The sequence below is a fragment of the Hypomesus nipponensis genome, chromosome 4 (genome assembly GCF_054491055.1).
Source record: "Hypomesus nipponensis isolate SF chromosome 4, ASM5449105v1, whole genome shotgun sequence".
Classification (NCBI taxonomy): Eukaryota; Metazoa; Chordata; class Actinopteri; order Osmeriformes; family Osmeridae; genus Hypomesus; species Hypomesus nipponensis.
Genome location: NC_140364.1, coordinates 3,781,988 through 3,805,000, shown reverse-complemented (window position 1 = coordinate 3,805,000; position 23,013 = coordinate 3,781,988). Strand labels below are relative to the sequence as shown.

The window sequence follows — 23,013 nt, the reverse complement described above, 5'->3', positions numbered from 1 at the left end:
CCATACTCTACACGCCCTGGGGACGGTTTACTGTGAGAGGAGGGGGGGAGGAGGAGAGAGAGATAAGGAGAGAAAGAAGAGATGGAGAGAGATAGAGAGAGAGAGAGAGAGAGAGAGAGAGAGAGAGAGAGAGAGAGAGAGAGAGAGAGAGAGAGAGAGAGAGAGAGAGAGAGAGAGAGAGAGAGAGAGAGAGAGCGAGAGGGAGGGAGGGAGGGAGGGAGGGAGGGAGGGAGGGAGGGAGGGAGGGAGGGAGGGAGGGAGGGGCGGAGAGAGACGGAGAGGGACATATAGAGAGTGGGAGAGAGACAGAGAGAGAGAGAGCAGTGTGCATTGAGAAGTGAACTATTCCCTGATGTCTGGTGGGTGTTACTAAAGTCTTCTACATGAGTGAAATGGACGTTTAGTTCCAGATCATTTCAGTAAATAGCTGTCATTTAGTCCTGTATGGCTGGGGCTGAGGCTGGGCTGGACTGGAAATGAAGGAGGGCTCAGGCCTATCTCAAGTTACTCAATCTAGCCTGAACGGTTCACTTTTAATGACTATCAATTCACCTTCCTGTGTGATTCAGATGAATCTCCGTTTGTGTCTGATGCGGCTGATTCTGATTCACATCTGTGTGTGAATCAGTCGACTCAGATTGAAGTCTGTGTGAGACTCGAGCGATTTCCGATTCACCCCCGTCTGGGTGTGACTTAGGTGGTTCAGATTCACCTCTGTGTGTGATGAAGTGATTCAGAGTCGCCTTCGTCCGCGTGGGATTCGGTTGACTCAGATTCATGTTTGTGTGGGATTCAGGTGATTCAGATCAACTTCGAGGAGTTCGACCTGGAGATTGCGTACGACTCGCTGACCATCGGAGACGGAGGGGAGGTGGGCGACCCCAAAACCATCCTGCAAGTGTGAGTACCTCATCATGCTACGCACGTGGCCCTAAAACATGCCACATGCATGATCCACACCGACTATATCAAAGAAAATGATCCACGCAACACACATGCTGCATACGTGTTCAGGATACATGCTGCATGCATGGTTATCACACTGTAAATGTGACACATGCATCTATCCATATCCCACACTTCATCATCCTACATACGTAATGATGAATATAATGTACATAGTACCTTAACAAACAACATTTATGACCCTGTACATAGTAAATCAACATGCGACATGCACAACCCTGGACATAGTAACTCAACAAGCTGCAAACATGTCCACATACATAGTAACTCATGCCACGTACATGACCCTGTACATGGTAACTCTTGCATTGTACACATGTTCAGTGTTGTACTGAGAGTGCTTCATCATGCTGACGTTGTCATTATGCCCGGCAGCCTATCGGGGAGTTTCGTTCCAGACCTCATCGTCAGCATGACACACCAGATGTGGCTCCACCTCCAATCAGACGAGAGCGTGGGCTCCATAGGGTTCAAGATCAACTACAAAGGTAGGAAGGGTGTGTGTGTGTGTGTGAGGGCGTGTGTGTGTCAGGGGGGGGGGGCTACGTGTGATTCTGACAAAAAGGCAGAGGAAGACTGATAGACGGAGAGAGAGAGAGAGCGAGGGAGGGAGGGAGAGAGAGAGGCAGGGAGGCAGGGGGGATAGGGGGGAGGAGGAGATGAGAGATGGACAGAGAAGCAATGAGGACAGCAGCAGACCAGAGGCAACTATACCAACATGTCAAACGGCTGATTCGCTCACTGGCTGCATCTCTCCATCTTTCTCTCCTTCTCCCCCTCTCTCACACATCCACTCACACACGCGCACCGCGCACACACGCGCTCACCGCACCCCCCCCCCTCCACTCACACCCTTGGCTGCTTCTCTGTCTTAGAGGGAGTAGATGTGGTGGAACAGCAGAGCTGTCGGGCTGACAGACCAGCCAGTGTGTGGTGTGTGTGTGTGTGTGTGGGTGTGTGTGCGTGTGCGTGTGTGTGTGCCGTCGGGCTGACAGACTAGTCTGTGCGAGTGTGCTGTTGGCACCTGACAGCATGTCCGACAGCAGCAGCCTGGTGACCCCCGACCTCTCAGTTTAACCCTGGGGTCACTGAGGCCACGCCTCCTCAGGCCTCGAACACAAATCATACTGCTGCTGTTAAGGAAGAGCCCCGTTGGAACACATACACACAATCAACACACACTCACACACACACACACACCACACACACTCACACACGCTCACTCACTCACACACACACACACCTCACACTCACACACACCACACTCAAACACACACACACCACACATACACACACATACTCACACAGAGTCTTAGCTGTGATCGGTGTTGGTGGCAGAGTGATATAATAATGACAGGAAGAGGAGACGGGAAAGAGAGAATGAGGATTACTGTACTAGCTGTAGGGAGAGAGAGAGAGAAGGAGCGAAACACAGAGAGAGAAAGAGAGAGAGAGAGAGAGAGAGAGAGAGAGAGAGAGGAGGGGGTTAGAGGGGAGAGGAGAGGTAGAGAAAAAAGGCAGAGAAAACTGAGGCAGAGAAAGACGGAGAGAGAAAATGAAAGGTGGAGAGAGAGGTATAGAGATAGGCACACGGGGAGAGGTAAAGAGAAAGATTTGTAGAGGAAGGAGTCATTCTGTAGGGCTTTCAGACAGAGAAGTAGAGGTAGAGAGAAAGAGAGAGACTTTATGATCGAGTCCTGCAGGAACAGAACGAAGCCTTTTATCTGTAACTCCCTCACTCTGTACCCTGGGGTGTGTGCATGTGGGAGTGTGTGCTTGTGCCTGTATGTGGGTGTGTGTGTGTGTGTGTGTGTGTGTGTGTGTGTGTCAGCTCAGAGCTATGATCTAACAGTCCCTTCCAGGCTGGGAACAGAGCACTCCCAGGCTATGTGCTGTCTTCCTGTCAGCCGAGGATTGTGGGGGAATGAGTCATGTTGGTGCTGGGGGCTGTAGGCCGAGCCTGATGTTTGTGTTTGCTGAGGCAGCAGGGACCGGCAGAGCACTTGGTTACACCAGCAGTCAGACAGCTATGCTGGAACAGGAAGTCCCCAGACAGGAAGTGTGACAGGAAGTAGACAGACAAGAAGTGTAACAGGAAGTCCACAGACAGGAAGTGTAACTGAAAGTAGACAGACAAGAAGTGTAACAGGAAGTCCACAGGCAGGAAGTGTCACAGGGTGTACACAGACAAGAAGCACACTGACAGGACGTGACACAGGATATAGAGAGATATTACGTGTATGTGCTTCTTGTCCATGGACTAGGATCAATATGTGAAGGATGAGAGATGTCTGCTTATTGCCCTCGAGCCTCTGCATATTTTGTGGAAGTGAATTACTTATGGACACTGACAGGGGGCAAACTGAATGGATTATGGAGGATTATGTTGTCACAATGGCTAAATGTAGCCTCTTCGTGGATTTATGTCTGCATAGTTCTTTGTCATCATGTACAATTTCACTTCGATTAAAGAAAATGTTATGACATACTGCATTTTACGATAGGTAGCAACATTTGTTGGTTGCAAGGAGCGACAGTTAATGACAGTTAGCGACAGTTAGCAACCGTTAGCAACCGTTAGCGACCATTAGCGACCGCTAGCGACCGCTAGCGACCGTTAGCACCACCCTGATACGACGTTGTCTCAACCCGGATCTATTCCCCCACCCTCAGGGATGTGGCGTTGTGTGAGAGGCTGTGCTATCCACCCCTCCTCCCTCCCTATAGAGCCACGCCCCCTGCCCTCCCCTCCCTCCCCCCCCCCCCCCATCCACGTCTGGGTGCAGGGAGGGAGGGTCACCCTCCATGACACCTGAACGTCTGCAGTGACTGTCCTTTTCCGGAGGGAGGCATCCCTGAGACATGATCGACACATGCTCCTCTCTCTACCAAACCCTCAAGGCAGAAGGCGGTCCAGGGGTGGAGGCACGGCTGAGGGGGGAGACGGGGGAGACGGGGGAGAGCGGGTCCCAGTCTGGCGAGCGGCTTGTTTTACGATCAGGCATAAAGCACTGATGAAACACACGACATGAAACATTAACGACAAGCGAGATATGAATGAAATATGATTGTGTTTATGCCACATGTTACGGGGCGAAATCCATGGAGACCAAGCTCTGGAGAGAACGCCTGTGTCATTTCCAGAGGAGCGCTTCGCAGCCAGACTCGGTCGACGCTCAGTAAACGGTCCGCAAGCGGTCTCTCTCCACGAACGGAGGATGCATTTTCATTCGATACCACGTCTGTCTGAACCAGCATGCAGACAGTCAGGCAGACAGACAGACGGACTGACAGTCCGAGAAACAGGCAGACAGACCCAGCCCACCCCACACCTCACACCTCACTCCCCAGTCACACCTCTCCTTCTCTCCTCTCCTCTCCCTTCCTCTTCCGTCTTCTCCTTTTCTCCTTCCCCTAGTCCTCTCCTCCCCCCTCCCCTCCTTTCCTCTCGATCCATCTCTGTCATGTGTCAGGTTTTTACACATATCAGCAGGTTTTACATGAGAAGGCGTAAATGGAGTCTTTTTTATGAGCCAGCCTCTCCAGCTCGTCTCTCATAGCAGCCAAGAGGATGGGTCCTAAAGAAACGGATTAAAAAGCTCTGAGATGGAGGGACGGATGGGGTGAGAGAGGGGTCGAGGGAAAAAAGGGGACAACGAAAAGGGAGGAGGGGACACGAGGGAAGAGGAGAGAACGAGGAAGAGAATGAGCTGAGTCGAGGGAAAAGGAAAGGCGGGGAGAGGAAGGAGGGCGCCGAAAAGGAAGGGGCGAGGAGAGACGAGGGGGCAGATTATACGAGGAACATGATGTCGCTCTCAATAGAAAACCGGAGAGTGGTTTGTGGTTTTTCTGAGTGAATTTCAGCATGTGGTAATTAAAACATGCTGCTAATTATGGCCATTAAGCCTCAGCCAGGCTTGTGAGGAATGCGGCTGGAGCACAGGGGAGGAACACGAGTCACAATTAGAAGCTCTGTCTCAAACGCATTACTGTAGCGCAGCACCAGGAGGGTGCCTGAAGACGTGCTGGAAGCCAGATCTACTGAAGCATTCTGAATCCTTACTTTAATGTGGGTGCGGAGGAGGGCGGTGTGGTGCGTGTGTGTGTGTGTGTGTGTGTTGAGGGGTCGATCTAAATGTTTGTGTCTGGAAGAGTGCATGCTTATGCGTGGGTGTGTGGGGGGGGGAGAGCGTTTGTGTTTGTGTGTGTGTATGCAGTATTGACCGGATATCTGGTCTGATCAGAGCTAAATTGATCTTATGTATAAATGTATATGTACACACACACAGCAACACACACACACTCGGCTGTCTAGGCAGGGGAGCCCTAGGTGGATGACCTTGTGTGTAAGCCTACACCGTGGGATTATTCTGATTCTAAGGCAATTTGTTCTCCGCTCTCACCAAGCTGTAAAACACAGCAGCAGTAAACACACACACACACACACTCACACTCACGAACACACACCCTCACACTCACGACACGCGCACGGCCCCACACACACGTACGCACGGCCGCACTCACAAAACGCGCATGCACGTTCTCGCACAAAACGCACAGGCGGGCGCTCACAAATGCGCGCACGCATACGCACACACACACACACACACCCCTTGCGAGGCGGACGGAGCTGCCCGCCTCGTATTGTGCCTCCCATAAAGAGGGTGTCATGATGGAAATTAATGTAATATATCACACTTCCAAAGACTTCTATTACACCTAGGGTGCTTCCCCCACCCCACCCCCCCAGCCCCTAGCTTCACACTGATCCAGCCTTAATATAATTTGCCATTCCCCCTAGCTCCCCCCCACCACCACCACCACATTCATATGATTTCTTGGAGTTTTCTTAGCGCTGGTGAGAGAGCGCACAGGGGAGCGGGAAGGGAGGGGGGGGAGGGGAAGAGGGGGAGGGGGGGGGGGGTCAACTCTGATCCTCTGCTGTACTGTCTGTGCAGATGTATTACAGAGGCTCACACACACACACACACACACATGTAACGCACACGTATGTAAGAATGAGTGTGTGCTTGTGTGCGTGTGTACACAAGACTAAGTGTCGCAATCCCCCCCCTCCGCCCCCCCTCCAGAGATTGATAAGGAGAGCTGTGGAGACCCGAGCACGCCCCTCTACGGCACGCGGGAGGGGGACAGCTTCTCCAACGGGGGCGTGCTGCGCTTCGAGTGCCAGTTTGGCTTCGAGCTCATCGGAGAGAAGACCATCTCCTGCCAGGAGAACAACCAGTGGTCTGCCAACATCCCCATGTGCATCTGTGAGTACCAGCGCCGCACAGTCACACACACCGGCCCCCGCCGACCACACCGCCGTCCGCGTCCAGCGCCAGCCACACACGCTGTGTATCCACACTGTGAACCGCACAGGATGACCCACGCACCGACCACACGTGAACCGCACCTGAACAACCCCCCCCCTCTTCATTCCCTTCCCTCCCCCTCCCCCCTCTTCCTCCCTTCCCCCTCTTCCTCCCTTCCCCCTCTTCCTTCCCTCCCCCCCTCGACCTCCTCCCCACTTCCTCCCCTCCCCCCCTCTTCCCCCCTCCCCTCTTTCTTCCCCCCCAGTCCCCTGCCTGTCCAACTTCACCGCCCCCATGGGCACCGTCCTCTCGCCGGACTACCCAGAAGGCTACGGGAACAACATGAACTGCGTGTGGCTGATCCTGTCCGACCCGGGCAGCCGGATCCACCTGGCCTTCAACGACTTTGACCTGGAGGCGCCGTACGACTTCCTGACGGTCAAGGACGGCGAGATGCTGGACGCTGGCGTGCTGGGCCGCTTCTCCGGGGCCGAGTCGCCCTCCCACCTCACCTCCAACACCAACATCCTCCGGCTGGAGTTCCAGGCCGACCACTCTATGTCCGGGAGAGGGTTCAACATCACCTACAACAGTACGCTCGCTCGCACACACACACACACTCCATGTTTGGAGCACTGCGGTATTATACGACACAGGCCGGTAAAAACCGCCTTCTGTAGCTTCTGCGTCAGCTACGGCCTAGTTAGATCATTCGTCACTTATAACGTCTACCTAATCACCTGTAGCCTAGTTCTATAACATCCCTTATAACGTCTACCTAATTACTTTTAGTCTAGTTCTATAACTTATCCCTTATAACGTCTACCTAATCACCTTTAGTCTAGTTCTATAACTTATCCCTTATAACGTCTACCTAATCACCTTTAGTCTAGTTCTACAACTTATCCCTTATAACGTCTACCTAATTACTTTTAGTCTAGTTCTATAACTTATCCCTTATAACGTCTACCTAATCACCTTTAGTCTAGTTCTACATTGTAAGTGTCGGGCTCCACGTATACTTTCGCAGCACATGTGGGTAGAGGTGCCATTTATCTAGAGGATTGGAGGATTAACCCCAGACAGAGTTCAGCCTGGGGGGGGGGGGGGGGGGGGGGCTTACAGAGCCTGAGGGAAGCGGTGTCAGGTGAGTGTAATGACCTCGGGGGGTTACAGCAGAAGTCGTGTCCCCCCTCCTGCAGCCAGAGGGGGGCAGCAGGAGTCACGACTTCCCCACTGATCAGGCCCCCGTCTGGTGAAGCAGGGATGTAGAGCGGGTTCTCCCCGTAAAGGAGATGTGAGTCTGACACCCTCAGCGGTGTTCGTCTGTCTCTCTCTCGTCTTGGCCTACTTCTCCTCCTCCTCCTCCTCCTCCTCTCCCCTCGCGTCTTCCTCAGGCCGCTCGCTGTAAGATGGCCCCTCAGACACCGAGGCAATTATTCAATCCCAAATGGCGCCTCGTCGCCGTGAAACATCCTCGCGGTTTTTTTTTCCTCTCCCGGTGAAATGTCATCTACATACATCAGCTCTGGAGACGGGGGAGGAGAGGAGGAGGAAGGGAACAGCCCTTCAGCCAGCCAACAAGCTTATCAGCCTATCAGCCAGTCAGCCAGCCTGTCAGCCAGCCTGTCAGCCAGCCAGCCAGCCAGCCAGTGGATAAGTGATGGAGTGCTGAGGCCAGTAGTTGGGGTTCTGGTTGATTTCAGAGAGCTGGCTGGTTCTGGGAGAGTGACCCCACTGTGGGTAAACATGTTGTGAAGGGTGAGGAGAGTGAGAGACTGCTCTTCATTAATACCGGCTGTCTAAGGTTAACCCTGGCCTTCAGTCAACACTGGAGAGTCTCACCCTCTCCCTGCCACACTCACTCTGCCTCTTCTCCCTCTCTCCTCCGTTCCCTGCACCCCTCCCTCTATTCTTTTTTCCACGTCCCCTACCATCTTTCTCTTTTTCCTCTCTCCTCTCCTCTCCCCCTGTATCCCTATCTCTCTCTTCTTCCCTTCCCCTCTCCCCTCTTCCTCTGCCCCCCCCCCCTCCCTCCTCTCCCCGCTCTCTCCCCTCCTCTTCTCTCCACTCCCCCCTCACTCCCATCTCTCTCCTCCCTTCTACCCCCCCCCCCCCACCCCCTCTCAGCGTTTGGCCATAATGAGTGTCCAGACCCGGGTGTGCCCATCAATGCGCGGCGCTTCGGGGACAGTTTCCAGCTTGGCGCTTCCATCTCTGTCATCTGTGAGGACGGCTTCATCAAGACCCAGGGCGCTGAGACCATCGCCTGCCAGCTGGACCAGGGCAAGGTCATGTGGAGCGGGCCCATTCCCAAGTGTGAAGGTGCGATCGCTGCGCTTAGCGTCCTTAGCTAGCACACTAAGCTCGTGTGCTTCGCTGGCGCACTCAGCCAGCCCACTTAGCGCGTATATGGAGCTGGTACGCTTAGGTAGTGCACTGAGATAGAACAGTGAGCTAGTGCACCTGTGAAGTGGATCAGCGTGAGGTCCGAGGAGCGAGAGGAGTAGGCTTTGGAAAGTAGTTGCTAGTACGTTGTTGCTAGAAAAAGAGAGGGCTACATACAAACAGTTTTCGATATCTTACCGTCTCTCCTTTGCCTCCCCTCGCCCCGCCTTTCTCACCGCCCCCCCCCCCCAGCTCCATGTGGGGGTCATTTCTCCGCCCCCACGGGTGTGATCCTGTCGCCTGGTTGGCCAGGATATTACAAAGACTCTCTGAGCTGTGAGTGGGTGATCGAGGCGGAGCCAGGGCGCTCCATCAAGGTCACCTTCGACAAGTACGTCCATGTTATCACCGTGTTCATGTCATGTCGTTATCATGTTAGAACGTGTTCATGCCATGTGATTATATGTTGCAGGACGTGTTATGTATGTCTGTGTTATAACCACGGACTGCCGCCCCCAGGTTCCAGACGGAGTTGGGTTATGACTTCCTGGAGATCCACGATGGGTCCAACCTCCTCTCTCCTCTGATTGGCTCCTTCAACGGAACCCAGGTGCCCCAGTTCCTGTTCAGCGGAACCAACTTCCTGTATCTGCTGTTCACCACGGACAACAGCCGCTCCAACAGTGGCTTCAGGATCCTCTATGAGAGTGAGTACGCTAGCCTGGGTTAGCCTGGGTTAGACTGAGCACGCTAGCCTGGGTTAGCCTGGGTTAGACTGAGCACGCCAGCCTGGGTTAGACTGGGTTAGACTGAGCACGCCAGCCTGGGTTAGACTGGGTTAGACTGAGCACGCCAGCCTGGGTTAGACTGGGTTAGACTGAGCACGCCAGCCTGGGTTAGACTGGGTTAGACGAAGTATATTAGACTGGTTTATTCTGAGTTCCGTAGAGCAGCATGGTTGTACTGGTGTGTTTTGTGTTCAGGCGTGACGGTGGACACCTACTCCTGCCTGGACCCCGGCAGCCCCGTCAACGGGCTGCGGTACGGCCAGGACTTCACCATCGGCTCCACCGTGTCGTTCGGCTGCGACCCCGGCTACTGGCTCAGCCACGAGGAGCCCCTCGTCTGTGAGAAGAACCACTGGTGGAGCCACCCTCTGCCCACCTGTGATGGTACAAACACAGACACATATACACACACACACAGACACACGTACACACACACAGGCCTATTCACTCTGATGGCTGGTTGGACTGATCGGAATGTCCAGATTGGGGGGGGGCCACATTTAACCTGCGTGTCAGCCCAGCCACCTACCAGGGAGGGAGAGCGGGAGGGAGAGCGGGAGGGAGAGCGGGAGGGAGAGCGGGAGGGAGAGCGGGAGGGAGGGAGAGCGGGAGGGAGAGCGGGAGGGAGAGCGGGAGGGAGAGCGGGAGGGAGGGAGGGAGAGCGGGAGGGAGAGCGGGAGGGAGAGAGAAGGGAGGTGACAGATGGAAAGAGGGACAGGGGAAAAGAAGAGAGATGGATGGAGGGAGGGAACAGTGAGAGCGAGAGAGGACAGAGAGGAGGAGAAGGAGATCAATGTGGTCGACCAGATTTGGCTGAGAGATAAGAACCTGCTTTAAGTGCTTACTGGGAGGGTTGGCTTGTTGAGTATCGATGTGTGCGTGAGCTTGCATGTGTGTGTGAGACCGAGTGTGGGAGTATGTGAGTGGGTGTGTGTGTGAGTGTGTGGTTGTGTGAGTGTGTGAGCGCGTGTGTGTGTCTGCCCCTGATAAGTGTTTAAGTGACTGTGAGGAGGAGGATGAGGATGAAGAGGCGGCCATTCTAATGTAATGATGTTCCCTTCCAGCCCGGATCTGCTGAACATGCTGTGATCTGACCTCAGCAGCAGCCATTGTGCTTATCTGGAATAACTACTCTTGACTCGTTTACTGTACCCGGGTATTAATTGCCTCGTTCTGTCTCTTTCTCGTTCTCCCACTGACACTCTCCTTTTTATCTCGTCCCATTTGCCCCTTCCTCCCCTCCTCCCCCTCACCCCCCCCCCTCCCTCCCCCCCTCCCTCAGCTCTGTGTGGAGGGGATGTGAGGGGCCCCCGGGGCACCATCCTCTCCCCAGGGTATCCGGAGACCTACCCCAGCTCCCTCAACTGTACCTGGACCGTGGAGGTCAGCCACGGCAAGGGTGAGACACACACACACACACAGACACACACACACACACTTAGAGACACACACTCAGACACACACACTCAGAGACACACACTCAGACACACACACACACACTCAGAGACACACACTCAGACACACACACAGAGACACACACACACACACTCAGAGACACACACTCAGACACACACACAGAGACACACACACACACACTCAGAGACACACACTCAGAGACACACACAGACACACACACACACACACACACTCAGAGACACACACTCAGAGACACACACACACAGACACACTCCCACAGGCGTGCACTCTCACACGCTCTCCGAGTCCCTCTCTCTCAAGCACACCCCACTCCTCAAATTCCATTTCTAAACGCATCAAACTCGTGATATTTGCTTTCCATCACATTTACTTTTCATTCTTGTGTTTGAGGAGTCCATCTGCTATAGAATATATCACCATGGCCCTACCTCGCATGCCCCTCTCTCCCCCAGACCCAGGGCGCTGCTCTCATTAGACCAGGGATAGATCAATATGACCAAACCTCTTGTTTCTACAGAGAGATCGAGAGAGAGCTCTCTCTCTCCCCATCTATCTCTCTCCCCTCTCTCCTCCCCCTCTCTCTCTCTCTTCCTCTTCCGGTCTTCTCTCCTTCTCATCTCTCACTCTCCCGTCTGTGAAATGATTACTCGAGCTGAGCAGCTGAGGCTAATGGCCATTCGTCTGAGTATGAATCAGCCCAGGTGCTCTCCACTCTTCTCAGTGTCATGAATGCCACACAGAATCATGAGGTGGGTGAGGATCATTCCTCACGCGGGGGTCCTCCCTGGGACAGGCTCTCCATCCTGAACCCCTCCGCCCTGGATAACGAGATTTCATCTCGACCCGGTTGCTCTCCCCTCCTCCCCTCCCCTCCTCCCCTCCCCTCCTCTCCTCCTTTACTCCTCCTGTCCAACGTGTCCTCTCCATTGGCCGTCACCCCTGATGCGTCCCTCTCCTCCAATAGGAGTGCAGTTCACCTTCAACACGTTCCAGCTGGAGGACCACCATGACTACCTGCTGGTGACGGAGAACAGCAGCTTCCTGCAGCCTTTGGCTCGCCTGACGGGCTCCGAGACGCCGGCCACCATCAACGCCGGTCTCTACGGCAACTTCAAGGCCCAGCTGCGGTTCATCTCCGACTTCTCTATCTCCTACGAAGGCTTTAACATCACCTTCTCAGGTAAGAGGAGGAGGAAGGCTTTAACATCTAACATCAGAGGAGGGGGGAGGAGGAGGAAGGTGGGAATATTACCTTCTCAGGTATGTTCCCCTGGCTCCAGAGTACAAAGCTGGAGTTTCTCCACCCTGTCCCTCCAGAGTACAGAGCTGGGGTTTCTCCACCCTGTCCCTCCAGAGTACAGAGCTGGGGTTTCTCCACCCTGTCCCTCCAGAGTACAGAGCTGGGGTTTCTCCACCCTGTCCCTCCAGAGTACAGAGCTGGGGTTTCTCCACCCTGTCCCTCCAGAATACAGAGCTGGAGTTTCTCCACCCTGTCCCTCCAGAGTACAGAGCTGGAGTTTCTCCACCCTGTCCCTCCAGAGTACAGAGCTGGGGTTTCTCCAGAGAAGGCCTGTCCTTAGCTGTTGGCCCCCAGCCATGCTTTTTAGTTCCAGATGCCACTCTTCATATTAGATAAGCAAGTTTGTGGGTCCGACACTTTGACAACCTCCCTGTCTGCCGTGATAACCCTCAACCTTTCTCCTCTTCAGAGGAGGAGGGATGGAGGGGGGAAGGAGGAGAGCTAGAGGGGGCGGGGGGCCTTGCTCCCTTGAGCTTTATTTGTGACGACTTTTGTTGATGTTTTAAACCAACACAACCGGTTCTGATCCAGAGTTGCTCATCTATCGTTCAATGGGAGATGAATCTCCCTCTCTACCTCTCTCTCATCTCCCTATTTCTCTTCTCTCATCTCTCTATTTCTCTTTCTCTTTCACTCTGTCTTTCTCTCTGTCACTTTCTTTTTCTTTCTCTATCTGTCTCTCTCTATCTCTCTCTCTCTCTCTCTCTCTCTCTCTCTCTCTCTCTCTCTCTCTCTCTCTCTCTCTCTCTCTCTCTCTCTCTCTCTGTCTGTCTCCCTCCCTTTCTCCTTTCCTGTCTGAGTGGGTCATTCATCTCTTGTTTATGACCTTGTTTACAGTATCTGGACCAGAGAGATTATTGAGAACACATTTTCTTTTTATCGCTGCATTAGCCTGTGAAGTTGCTGTGTAAAGGTTTGCTCTGTTCCATCCTACAGACACCATAAATATATCCCCCTTCTCTCCTTCTTTCTATCTCTTCATCTCCCTCTCTTTCTCTATGTTTTTCTCTTCCTCCCTCCATCTCCTTACCTCCCTCACAAACCTCTCTCTCTCTCTCTCCTCCACCCATCTCTCCCTTTCTCTCGCTCTGTTTGTCTTCCCTCCTCCTGTCCTCTCTCCCTCCCTCCTCCAGAGTATAATCTGGAGCCCTGCGAGGACCCGGGGATGCCAAGGTACGGCCGGAGGAACGGCTACAGTTTTGGGATCGGAGACGCCCTGACCTTCTCCTGCAACATGGGCTACCGCCTGGAGGGCTCCCCGGAGGTGGTGTGCCTGGGGGGGGGCCGCCGCACCTGGAGCACTCCCCTGCCCCGCTGTGTCGGTATGGAAACGGGCTGTTGTCGTGTTTTCAAAATGGGATCGATAGGTTGAGATGTTATGGCCATGGTATTGCCATGTGATTTGTTGATATGTTATTGAGATGTGACGGTTACAGAACTTTACTATTTGCCATTACCCTGCTGTGTAGGTTTTTATCTCACCTGTGTCTAGAGATGGGGTTAGCCTGTTAGCATATAGCATGTTGCTACTGTTTCCCAAAACATGAATAGTTTTGGGTCACTATGTTAGCTTCCTAGCTGTTAGCATGTTGCTACCATTGCCCCCAATATGAAACGTCTTAACACATTAGGTTAGTGTGATATTGGTTGTTGTGTAACTCCCATTGCTTATAAATTGTCTTGGCTCAGTAGGTTAGCGTGCTAGCGGTTTGTGTGTCGCTCCCCATGTCCTTGTCCAAACCGTCTCTCCCTTTTTAGAGTAACGTGGCTTCCTGTTGCTCAGCAGCTGCTAGCGTAGCGTAGCTCTGTGTGAGTTAGCGAGTTAGCGTCTCTGCTGCCAGACACACCCTCACACATGCACTCACACACAAACTACTTTGAACACACACACACACCTACACACACAAACGAGCACGTGCAGTCGCACATGCTCATCTTGGAATGAAATGTTGTCTCTTGGAATCCCTCCATGATGCGGCCCCCCTGCCCGCCCCCCCAGCCCCCCCCCCCATCCTTGTTCCATATAAACACACTAGCAATTAGAATAATGGACATCCCTGCCGCTCCACTGAACACACTCTCCTTCCCTCTCTCTCATCCCTCTATCCTGTTCTCTTTCTCCTTCTCTCTCCTCACTCTGTCATCTATCTCTTTCTCTCTCTCTATCCTTCACTCTCTCTCTGTCTGTCTGTCTGTCTGTCTCTCTCTCTCTCTCTCTCTCTCTCTCTCTCTCTCTCTCTCTCGTGTCTCATTTATCTGTCTCTCTCCATCCCTCTTTTTGTCTCTGTCTCTCCTCCCTATCCATCTCTCTCTCCTTCTCTCACTCTCTCCATTCACTTCCAGACCAGGAAGGTCAGCCATCATTTTTCATATTAATTGGAAAACAATAATTGTGTGCATTAGTCACAGCAGTGTGTGTCATAGTTAAGCAGAACTTTACATCGAGAGAGTTACTCTCCTCCTCTCCTCCTATCCTCTCCTTCTCCTCTCCTCCTCTTCCCTTCCCCTCCCCTCCCCTCCCCTCCGCTCCCCTCCCATTCCCTACTGCTCATGGTTAAGGTAAGAGATGAGGTCAAGGGTTAGGGTTGCCCTCTAGTGTTCTCTACCATCACCTCTTCTAGACAGGACGATCCCACACTGGTACTACAAACTCATAAATCACTTACACGCATACTTGTGCATACCACACACACACACACACATACACACACTCTCTCAAACATACTGTACCACACACGCTTTCGTGCATACCACACACACACGCACTCTCTCAAACATACCACACACACTCTCATGCATACCACACACACACACACTCTCAGACATACCAAACACATCACCTCTTTCTTAAACAGTGCTGAACTTCATTGCAGCTGTAAAGGCAGTGTGTGAGATATGGCAGCGTCATCATCTTTATGGAGTGGGTCCAAACATCTCATAACCTACCCTATGAGATAACCATTACCATAGATATGAAAAAGCACTGCCAGTTAGAGGAGAGAGAGGGTGGGAAGAGAGAGGAGAGATAGGGAGAGGGTTAGAGAGAGGGGGGGGGGGGGTTTGATTTAACGTGAACGTTGATCTGTGTACTGTATATTGTCTTTAAGAGAGATGCAGTTCTCTCCAGGAGTGTGTATGCGAGGAGGGAGGGAGGGAGGGAGGGAGGGAGGGAGGGAGGGAGGGAGGGAGGGAGGGAGGGAGGGAGGGAGGGAGGGAGGGAGGGAGGGAGGGAGGGAGGGAGGGAGGGAGGGAGGGAGGGAGGGAGGGAGGGAGGGAGGGAGGGAGGGAGGGAGGGAGGGAGGGAGGGAGGGAGGGGTCGGGTGACTTCCTCTTGCTGGCTTAAGCAGTTTGTTTGTAATTTGGGGGTAAACTGATAACAAAAGATGTCCTCTCTTATATTAGATGGAAATGTTCCCTATGCCTAATCCAGGTTTAATACTGTGGAGGATAGTCCAGGAGTTAAACTGGATAGGGGGAGAGAAGAGGGTAAAGGGGAGAAAAGAGGAGAGGATAAGAGGAAGATGAGAAGAAGTGGAGAAAGGAGAGGAGCGGAGGATGAGGGGGAGAAGAGTGACAAGGAGAGGAGAGGAGGAGAGAGGAGAGAGGAGAGATTAGCAGTGTAGGTGTTTGTTTGTGTGATCACATAAAACCCCTCCACAGTTACTCTCGGGACACATACAAACACACACACACACACACACACACACACACACACACACACAACCTCCCTCTCTTCTCCTTCTCTCTCTCCCTCACTCCCCTCTACCCCTTCCTCTCTTCCTCCCTCACTCCCTCTATACACCTCCCTCCATCCCTCCAACTCTCTATCTGTACCTCCCTCTATCTCTCTGTCTGAAGTAAGACCAGGAGCTAGGTGTGTGTCTGGAATTTCAATTGCCCCACAGAATGCAGTTTGATTATGAGTTGGTGGACCGCTGTCCTCGGACACAAACCTCCTGCATTGCACATTCAATATGCACACATGCCACACACACACACACACATGCATGTACACACACATAGCACCCACCCACCCACACACACACACACACACACACACACGTACATACACGCGCACACATGCACAGACACGTGCAGGCACATACATTCGCACATGGACACACACACGCACAGATGCACGCGCACACACGCGCTGTCCCTCTTTGGTTTCTTTGACCCAAGGTCACATCCCATCATAAACCAATTCCAGAAGCGTTTCCCCCGACAACCCATGGTGTGTTAGTCCTCTGAAAGCTTGTATGTGTCTGTTTACACCTGATCCTACCAACTCAGAGGCTGAGTGTGGGGGAGGAGGTTGGACCTTACCTATTATAACACCCTTGTTTTCACACACACTTTTTCTTGTGCCACAACAGTACCCTCCAGTTTTCCAGGCAGACAGGCAGTTGAGGGGCTGGGAGGTGAGAGAGTGAGTAGTGGGGAGGGTGAGGACCGGTGGAGGGTAAGAGGAGGGGGAGGGAGGGGCAGAGGCGGGGGGAGGGGGGGGGGGGGGAGGGAGGGAGGGAGGGAGGGAGGGAGGGAGGGAGGGAGGGAGGGAGGGAGGGAGGGAGGGAGGGAGGGAGGGAGGGAGGGAGGGAGGGAGGGAGGGAGGGAGGGAGGGAGGGAGGGAGGGAGGGAGGGAGGGAGGGAGGTGGAGGGTTTGGGTCTGTGGAGCTCCAGATAAGAGCTGCTTCTCCTGGTTGATGCTCTGCTGCCTCCACACCTGACTGGAGCTGTCACACACACACACACACATGCAGACATACACACACACACACACACACACATGCAGACATACACACACACACACACATGCAGACACACACACACACACACACACACAACATGCACACACATGCAGACATACACACACACACACACACAACATGCACACACATGCAGACATACACACACACACACACACAACATGCACACACATGCAGACATACACAAACATTCACACCACACACACATGCAGACATGTGGGCACACAGCGAGGGGTAGCTGTGAAGGTGAAGGAGGTAGGAAGAGAGAGGTAGAGAGGTAGAGCTAGAGACAGAGCTAGAGAGAGAGAGAGAGAGAGAGAGAGAGAGAGATCTAGAAGGAGGGAGAGAGAGCTAGAGAGAGAGAGAGAGAGATATAGATAGAGAGAGAGATAGAGATAGAGCTAGAGAGAGGTAGAGAGGTAGAGCTAGAGAGACATAGCTAGAGAGAGAGAGAGATCTAAAGAGAGGGAAAGGGAGCTAGAGAGAGAGAGAGAGAGAGAGGGAGAGAGAGGGAGAGAGAGAGAGTGAGAGAGAGCAAGAGAGAGCAAGAGACAGGTAGAGAGGTAAAGCTAGACAGAGCTAGAGAGAGAGATCTAGAAGGAGGGAGAGAGAGCTAGAGAGAGAGAGATAGAGATATAGATAGAGAGATAGAGATAGAGCTAGAGAGAGAAAGAGAGAGAGAGAGAGAGAGAGAGAGAGAGAGAGAGCAAAAGACAGGTAGAGAGGTAAAGCTAGACAGAGCTAGAAAGAGAGAGATCCAGAGAGATGGAGAGAAAGCTAGAGAGAGAGAGAGAGATAGAGAGAGAAGGAGTGGAGTGAGCAGGAGCTAGAGAAAGTGAGAGAGAGAGACAGAGAGGTCGAGACAGAAAGAGAGGGAGAGACAGAGAGGTAGAGTAGCGGGGTAATTTTCTAAATGGAGTGTGTTACCGTGGTGATTTATCCCGAATATGACACAGCTAATATCATCATAACATCTCTCAGAAGCCATCCTATAAATCACCATGGATACGCCTGCACCCGCCATACCAAAGTGCATGATGGGTATTAACGCGTGCCTTTGGATGGTCTGTTGTACTATTAAGGGTGCGTTTGATTGTTATTGCTCAATGTCAGTGCGGGGCCGCCATCCAGGGTGGGGGTACGGAGCGATGGAAAGGATTCACGTCTAGTTTGGTCTCAGTCCCACAATGCACCAGTGAAGACGCAGGCGGTGGTCGTGGGAGGAAGATGTTACAGGAAGGTGTTAGTCCCCTTAGAAGACATGATGGATACCACAAAATGACTGGCATTAAAATGTCATGTAATGGTGAAATAATACCAACACTGTGACAGGTTTATCCTCCTCCCTCCCTTCCCTTCCTCCTCCCTCCTCCCCTCCTTCTCCTTCTCCTCTCCTCCCCTTCCCCCATCTCCTCCCCTCTGCTCCCCTCTCCTCCTCCCCTCTCCTCCCCTCCTCCTCCTCCCCTCCCCTCTCCTCTCCTCCTCCCCTCCCCTTCCCTCCCCTCCCCTCCCCTCCCCTCCCCTCCCCTCCCCTCCCCTCCCCTCCCCTCCCCTCCCCTCCCCTCCCCTCCCCTCCCCTCCCCTCCCCTCCCCTCCCCTCCCCTCCCCTCTCCTCTCCTCTCCTCTCCTCTCATCTCCTCTCCTCTCCTCTCCAGTCCTCCCCTCTTTCCCTCTCCTCCTCCCCTCTGCTCCCCTCTCCTCCTCCCCTCTCCTCCCCTCCTCCTCCTCCCCTCCCCTCTCCTCTCCTCCTTCCCTCCCCTCCCCTCCCCTCCCCTCTCCTCTCCAGTCCTCCCCTCTTTCCCTCTCCTCCTCCCTTCTCCTCCCCTCCCCTCCCCTCTTTCCCTCTCCTCCTCCCCTCCCCTCCCCTCCCCTCTCCTCTCCTCTCCCCCCCTCTCATCTCCTCCTCCCTCCTCCTCCCTCGCTCAGCTGCCCGGGGACTCTTGTGGTATCAATGTTGTTTTTTCTCTCCTTCGCCCCTCACTCTTTCTTTCCTCTGATCTCCAATCTCCCTCCTCTACTCCCCCTCCCCCCCATCCCCTCTCTTCCCTCCAGCTGAGTGTGGCTCCACGGTGGTGAACAGTGAAGGCGTCTTGTTGTCGCCCAACTATCCAATGAACTACGAGAACAGCCATGAGTGCATCTACAGCATCCAGGTGCATGCTGGGAAGGGCATCAACATCTCCGCCAGAACCTTCCACCTGGCCCAGGGAGATATCCTCAAGGTACACGCTCGGACACACACGCGCTGTCACACACACACGGACACGCACACGCGCACGGACACACACACCACCTTACACTGTCCAGCATTAGCTGTCTGAGCTTGATGCCGACGCCTGCTTTCTACTGAATTCTCTCCTCCCCTCTCCCTCGCTCTCCCCTCGCTCTCCCCTCTCCCTCGCTCTCCCCTCTCCCTCGCTCTCCCCTCTCCCTCTCTCTCCCCTCTCCCTCTTTCTCCCATCTCCTTCTCCTCTTCCTTTCTCCGGCTCCCTCTCTCCCCTCCTCTCCCTCTCCTCGCTCCTCTCTTCTGTCTGTCCTCCCCTGTTCTCCTCTTCCCTCCCCCCACCTCCAGATCTACGATGGCAGGGACAGCAGTGCTCCGGTGCTGGGGGCGTTCACGGGCTCCTCCATGCTCAGCACCACCCTCATCAGCACCTCCAACCACCTCTGGCTGCAGTTCTACTCTGACGACGAGGCCACCGGGGAAGGCTTCAAACTGGTGTACTCCAGTGAGTGTACACTTAGAAACAGTACACATACAACTAGTGCACTTCAGTGGGTGCACGCCTATAACCAGCATGCTCCGATATGTACACTCTTACCACGAGTACGCTTCAGTGGGTGCACACTTGAAACCAGCATACGTATTAGTACACACCAGTACACTGCAGTAAGTATCCACTTATCGTCAGTATGCTCAGGTAGTCCACACTTTTCACTTGTATGCTGCAGGTAGGACACACCTAGAGCCTGTATACTCCACGTTGTACACACTTTTAATTAGCATGCACCAGGCATACGCCCTTGTAACTAGTCACCTCCAGTTAGTGACAGACTTTGATCAAGTATGCTCAAGGTAGTACACACTTAAACTATTGGAAGTGCCGTCAGCATATGCGTAAACACCCGTCAGTTTAGTATGTATACGAATGTACTTCTACAATTGGTACGATCTTTTCAGGAAAAGAAGGAAAGTCTCCTATAAACATGTTGGGTAAGCTAATGAGGCCCTCTGAGAGTTGTTTAGCAACACAGACAGCTCAATGCCAGTGGAATGTCAATTTACAATTTTGAAGAGGCCCACTATTATCCATCCAATTATGTTCCAGCAATCCGGTTCCAGCCAATCGCCTTCTACGAGGCGGGCTTTCCTCCAAGGCTTTTCTTTTCTTTTTTTTTACCACTGAGGGAGGGAGGGAGGGAGGGAGGGAGGGAGGGAGGGAGGGAGGGAGGGAGGGAGGGAGGGAGGGAGGGAGGGAGGGAGGGAGGGAGGGAGGGAGGGAGGGAGGGAGGGAGGGAGGGAGGGAGGGAGGGAGGGAGGGAGGGAGGGAGGGAGGGAGGGAGGGAGCCAGCTCATGTCTATCTCTATGTGAATCTCCTAAACCTATCTGTCTGTCCCAGAATTCATTTCACCTGGAGAATGACCACTTTGATTAGATTAGCTGGGGTCTGTGTGGACTGGGGAGGCGGGGGGGGGGGGGGGGGGGATGAGTGGATGACACGCTCTTGCCCATTTTTCCATCATTAAACTGACCAAATCTATTAGTCCAGAAAATCCATATAAAACGTCAGCATCCCAAACTGAATACACTTCACTTCCCTGTCTCTCAAAGTCTGTTCTCTCTCTCCCCCATCCAGGTTTTGAGCTCTCCCACTGTGAGGACCCTGGTGTTCCTCAGTTTGGCTTCAAGGTCAGCGACCAGGGTCACTTCTCCGGCAGCAGCATCACGTACCGCTGTAACCCTGGTTACACGCTGCACGGCTCCTCAACCCTCAAGTGCATGACCGGGGAGCGGAGGGCCTGGGACACACCACTGCCCTCCTGCATAGGTGAGACACACACACACACACACACAGTCACGCGCACACTCGCACACTCACGTACTGAACTCCCTGACCTCCTGCACAGCTGAGACACAGCTAGGGGTATTACATTTAAACTGTCTCCAATTCCAACTGCTTGTTTGACCTTTCACTGGTGGAGGTGTGAGACCTGCAGATTCTCTCTCTCTCTCTCTCTCTGTCTCTGTCTCACTCTATCTCTCTCTTTTCATCACGCTATCTCTGTCTGTCTCTCTATCCCTCCACATCCCTCTATCGCTATCTCATAATGTTCTCTCTCCTTTATTACCAATGAAATATTCATCTGTCTTCTGGTCTGAGGGAGGGGGGGAAGGGGGAGGAGGGAGAAGGGGGAGGAAGGAGAGGGGAGGGAGGGGGCATGGAGGGAGGGAGGTAGGGAGGTAAAGAGGTCGGGACTAAGGAAGGAGGGAAGGAAGGAGGCATAGAGAAGTGATCTCATGCATGGGAGTAATATACAGTGACAGATGCCTTAGAGAGACATGACACATCAGCACTTTTTGTCAAACCTCCCTCTCTCTCCTTCATTCATTCATTCTCTCTCTCTTTTTCTCTCTCTCTGGCTCTCTCTCCTTTATTCTTTCTATTTCTCCCTCTCCTTCATTCTCTCTCTCTCTCTCTCTCTCTCTCTCTCTCTCTCTCTCTATCGCTCTCTCTCTCTCTCTCTCTCTCTCTCTCTTTCTCCTTCCCTCTCTTCCTCTCCTTCTAAAAGGAGGTGAAGGATGTCATGAAAAGAGAGAATTTGCGACTTTTTCCTGCCGTGATTAAAAACAGCCTCACAACTCTATAATCAGTACTACTACAATAAATACTTTACATTAAGGTTACATTAACAACCAACTACATAGCAACACTTTGCATTAACTCACGCTTACATTAAGGTTACATTAACCACCATGTAACTGCATAGCATCACTTTGAATGAAGGTAACATTAACTACAGGGGTTGAGAGAAACTGTGTTGCGCTTTCTCCCTCTCTCCCTCTCTCTCCCTCTCTCTCTCTCTCCCTCTCTCTATCTCTCTCCCCATCTCTCTCTTTCTCTATCTCTCTCCCTTTCTCTCTGTCTCTCTCTCTGTCTCTCTCTCTTCATCTCTCTATCTCTCCCTTTCTCTCTCTCACCCTCTCTCTCTCCATCTCTCTCTCCATCTCTCTCTCCATCTCTCTCTCTCTCTTTCTCTCTCTCTCTCTCTCTGGAGTGTTCTCTGGTATTCAGGCTTCATTGAACTGTGCCTCCATTGTTTGTCATGTGATGGATTATGCAAATGGGGCGTTGGAAGGAAATGCAGATGCAGTGTCCATTAATAACCTTTTAGCACACACACACACACACACACACACACGCACAGACTCACACACGTATGCACACCTACACACACACACACACACAGACACACACACACCTACACACACAATCACACACAACTATACATACACATCCCCACACAAACACACAAAGGCATACACTCGCGCGCACACACACAGAATCCCTCTCAGCCGTCGAGGGGTGTTTGAGTGATTTGTTTTAATCAGATGTTTCTGAAGAAAATATGAAGGATTGTCTATTGGTCTCAAACCCCTTTTCCATCTCCCCCCTCTTTCTCTTCCCCCCACTCCCTCCCTCCAATCTCCCCTCCCTCCCCCTTCTCCCCCCCTGTAGCTGAGTGTGGCGGGAGGTTTAAGGGGGATTCGTCCGGCAGGATTCTGTCTCCTGGGTACCCCTTCCCCTACGACAACAACCTGCGCTGCACCTGGGTCATCGAGGTGGATTCTGGCAACATCGTCAGGTGATTTTCATCATCACTATCACTATCATCATCACCATTACCATCACCATTACCATCACCATTACCATCATCATCATCATCAACAACCTGCGCTGCACCTGGGTCATCGAGGTGGATTCTGGCAACATCGTCAGGTGATTTTCATCATCACTATCACTATCATCATCACCATTACCATCACCATTAC

At 52.9% G+C, this 23,013-nt stretch overlaps 1 protein-coding gene across 2 annotated transcripts in view; it reads left to right on the top strand.

The window, feature by feature from the left end:
* The window catches only part of LOC146295071 (CUB and sushi domain-containing protein 3-like), a 232,640-nt gene that overhangs the window by 139,440 nt on the left and 70,187 nt on the right, over nt 1–23,013 (top strand). For both annotated transcript variants that reach the window (XM_084695753.1, XM_084695752.1), the window contains exons 11-25: nt 797–900; nt 1,342–1,454; nt 6,057–6,239; nt 6,547–6,873; nt 8,412–8,606; nt 8,922–9,060; nt 9,189–9,376; nt 9,653–9,841; nt 10,740–10,856; nt 11,859–12,074; nt 13,328–13,516; nt 19,013–19,182; nt 19,533–19,689; nt 20,819–21,010; nt 22,700–22,826. In XM_084695753.1, coding sequence (XP_084551879.1) covers nt 797–900; nt 1,342–1,454; nt 6,057–6,239; nt 6,547–6,873; nt 8,412–8,606; nt 8,922–9,060; nt 9,189–9,376; nt 9,653–9,841; nt 10,740–10,856; nt 11,859–12,074; nt 13,328–13,516; nt 19,013–19,182; nt 19,533–19,689; nt 20,819–21,010; nt 22,700–22,826 — 2,606 coding nt within the window. The remainder of the gene's footprint in view (nt 1–796; nt 901–1,341; nt 1,455–6,056; nt 6,240–6,546; nt 6,874–8,411; nt 8,607–8,921; nt 9,061–9,188; nt 9,377–9,652; nt 9,842–10,739; nt 10,857–11,858; nt 12,075–13,327; nt 13,517–19,012; nt 19,183–19,532; nt 19,690–20,818; nt 21,011–22,699; nt 22,827–23,013) is intronic.